General features: G+C 48.4%; 1 protein-coding gene across 1 annotated transcript in view; it reads left to right on the top strand.

The window, feature by feature from the left end:
• PCYB_145320 (hypothetical protein) overlaps positions 1-1,571 on the top strand; it is a gene marked incomplete at both ends in the record, with an annotated part of 5,474 nt that extends 3,903 nt beyond the window's left edge. Inside the window, one exon of the mRNA XM_004225003.1 lies at positions 40-1,571. Coding sequence (XP_004225051.1) covers positions 40-1,571 — 1,532 coding nt within the window. The remainder of the gene's footprint in view (positions 1-39) is intronic.
• Between the last annotated feature and the right edge of the window lie 1,437 nt (positions 1,572-3,008).

The raw sequence follows: 3,008 nt of genomic DNA, 5'->3' as shown, positions 1-3,008 counted from the left end.
AAAAAAAAATAAAAAAGCTGAACGTGCTCAAGTGGGAAGACATCCCGATTCATTACTGCACACCCTATGTGCTGCAGGGGGAGGAAATCAAAATTTATATAAAAAAAGACGACGAAGGGGTGGGGGATGGACATGGCAGTGGCGCACAGAATGGAGACACAGGGAGGAAAAACTCGCTAAGTGCCACAAAGGGAGGAAGCAAGAAGAGCAGTGACACACAAAGGAAGAACAAAAAAAATTACATCATTGGGACAAGGACGAACTCGACCGATGAGCATCTCGTGTTTTACTATAACTACCTAAGCAAGCTGAGGAGTAGGCTCGTCCAAGGGCTAAAGTATTTCCTCCGTCGAATTAAAAGAATTAAAAGCAGACATGTGTGTGTGTCGTTGGTGAACTTGGGTTACCTACTTAACAAGAAGGGGCTGCGAAAGAAACGCAAGAAGGAGAGAAAAAAAAAGAACATCTCCCTTTACAAGCAGCTAACTAACGAAATTAAAATTTTTTTTATGTGGCTGTACAAGCTGACGAACATTGAGATCCGCCCCCTGATCCGCTTCGCCGACCTGAAGTATATCGCCGGCATCAAGTGCTACGAGAGGAGCTACGCCAGGTACGTGGCCCGGGCGCTGGGGGGGGGAGCAAAGCGGGAAGGCGGAAACCGTGAAGGGGGAAAAACTGAATTGGGAAAAGCTGAATTGGGAAAAGCTGAAGGGGGAAACCATGCAGCAGACAAACGGGGCGGGAACAAACATGGTTCGGCCAAACGGGGATCATCCAAACATAGGCGCAGAAGCGCCCTCGAGAAGAAGTACGCCCAGGAGGTCTCCCAGTTCGCGGAGGCGGAAAACAAAAAATTCTACCCCTACCTAAAGCGCAGCAGCTCCATGGCAAACCTCACCGGGGGCCACTGCACGGGGAAGATCAACAAAAAGGGGACGGCAAGGAAAAACGGAAAAGAAACAAAAATTAAATGTTCCCAAAAAGAAGGTCTCGTCCAGAACAAAACCAATTTTTATGAACAAACTAGCCAAAATGCGCAAAATGAAGAGCACGAAATGGCTAGCTGCAAAAAAAAAAAAAAAAATGAGCAGGGCGACGAAGGTGACGACCAAGTAGAGTGCGACGTTGTGAACGAACTGGACATGCAAAACACACGTGACGATTTCCTCCTACGAAAAAAGGAATACGAATCTTTGGAGAAGGAAAAACCTTTTCTAGAAGAACAACTAGAAGGTAACACAGGCCAGGTGTTCTCCATGCCCCATCAGGATAACGCAAACAAGATTAGTAGCGACTGGATCACCATCAACGACCCCCAGGTGGACGAGTGCGCCAAGGAGTTAATGGAATGCTTCCTCAAGTGGAAAAACAAAAATTACATTTCCAAAAACTGGACCTTCAACGAGTACCCCAATTGTAAAGAATACTATTTTTCGCTAGTCTTTGGTGATCTCAAATCGTCGGAAACGATGAAGGGCATCGTCGAGATGATGCACATGAAGTATAACCACCTCCTAAACATCTACAAGGAGATTAACGTGCAGGCGGACTGCGTGGAGTACGACTAAACAGGGGAGGCGTGGTGCGTGATGCGTGATGCGTGGTGCGTGATGTGTGATGCGTGATGTGTGATGCGTGGTGCGTGAGCACATGCAGCTGTTTGCGTAGAATGGCATATGCGCTGGACGATTCGCCTGGTGAAAGAAGCCTCCCTTCACCGCTAACCATGGTGCTACTTTTTATCACGTACAAAAACAACGTTGCGAACGCGCGCAGGGATCCTCGTGGTGACGAGAACAATGCTAGCTTGGAGCAGCCGGGTTGTGCTTACCCCGGATCGCTTTGCTTTTCGCGTTTTTCTTTTTGCTTTTTGCTTTTTTCTTTTTACTTTTTTCTTCTTTTTGCCCTTTTTTTTTTTTTTTTTTTTCTTATTCCCCCGAAATGTGCCTTGCGGAAAATTACTTTCTCCTATTTATTATTTTTTTTTTTTTTTACATCTCCATGTTTCCCCATTTGTAGATGCCCATTTCGCGTATCTCCACGAAAGTACAAAGGGGATCCAGTTGTACGGGCCTTTTTTTTTTTTTTTTTTTCCCACATATGGCATTCACGTTCGCTGCCATCCCAATTTATGTAGCAACTAGCGGCGTATCCTTCGCACAGCTTCGTTTCTTTGAATTTCCTTTTTTTGTCCCCTATTCGTTAAGGAGGAGAGGGTGCCTCCTCGTGCGTTTGCTGGGTTAGCGGTTGCTGGGTTAGCGGTCGCTTTCTCGTTGCGAGCTCCTCGGTTCTCCTTTTGTATGGCCTGTTTTATTTCCCCCCGGTGCCGCTCAAGTCGCAGCGAACTACCCCCTCGCGTAGCGACCATCTTGCGCATTCGTCCGCACGCCGTGACAGCAGAGGGAACAAAGGAGTAAGGCGTAAAGGGGTAAAGGGGCAAAGGGGCAAAAGCGTAAGGCGTAAAGGCATAAAGGGGCAAAGGCGTAAAGGCATAAAACCCTAAAAGGAGGGACACAGATTGCGGGAAATATACAACTTCCCCTTTTTGCGTGCCCACGGACGGTCCAGCCCAAGTTCGCTCATCCAGGAAGCACTACCACAGTGAGGGGTGCACTTTCCCCCCGGGTGAAGTTAGCCCAGTTAGAGATGCCTATCATCGGTGGAGCTACCGTCCAGATAAAGAACTGATCACTCATTCGAAGGGAAGACATGACTAAGGGGAAGCGAATCAACAGGGAGGTAATGGGAGGAAAGGCGAAATTGAGCAAGAACAGAAAATTCGCGAAGAGAATGGGTGCTCTTAAGGGGAAGCTGTACTGTGCGCTGGGGGAGCGCGTGAGCGCTGACGAGGGGGGGAAGAGGCAGATGGGGCAGAAGAAGCAGATGGGGCAGATGGGGCAGAAGAAGCAGAAGAGGCAGATGGGGCAGATGGGGCAGAAGAAGCAGAAGAGGCAGATGTGGCAGATGGGACAGATGGGGCAGAAGAAGCAGATAGGGCAGATGGG

This window comes from Plasmodium cynomolgi, chromosome 14, assembly GCF_000321355.1.
Source record: "Plasmodium cynomolgi strain B DNA, chromosome 14, whole genome shotgun sequence".
Lineage (NCBI taxonomy): Eukaryota > Apicomplexa > Aconoidasida > Haemosporida > Plasmodiidae > Plasmodium > Plasmodium cynomolgi.
Note: the sequence above shows the minus strand (reverse complement) of the source record. Positions and strands in the feature narration are given on the sequence as shown.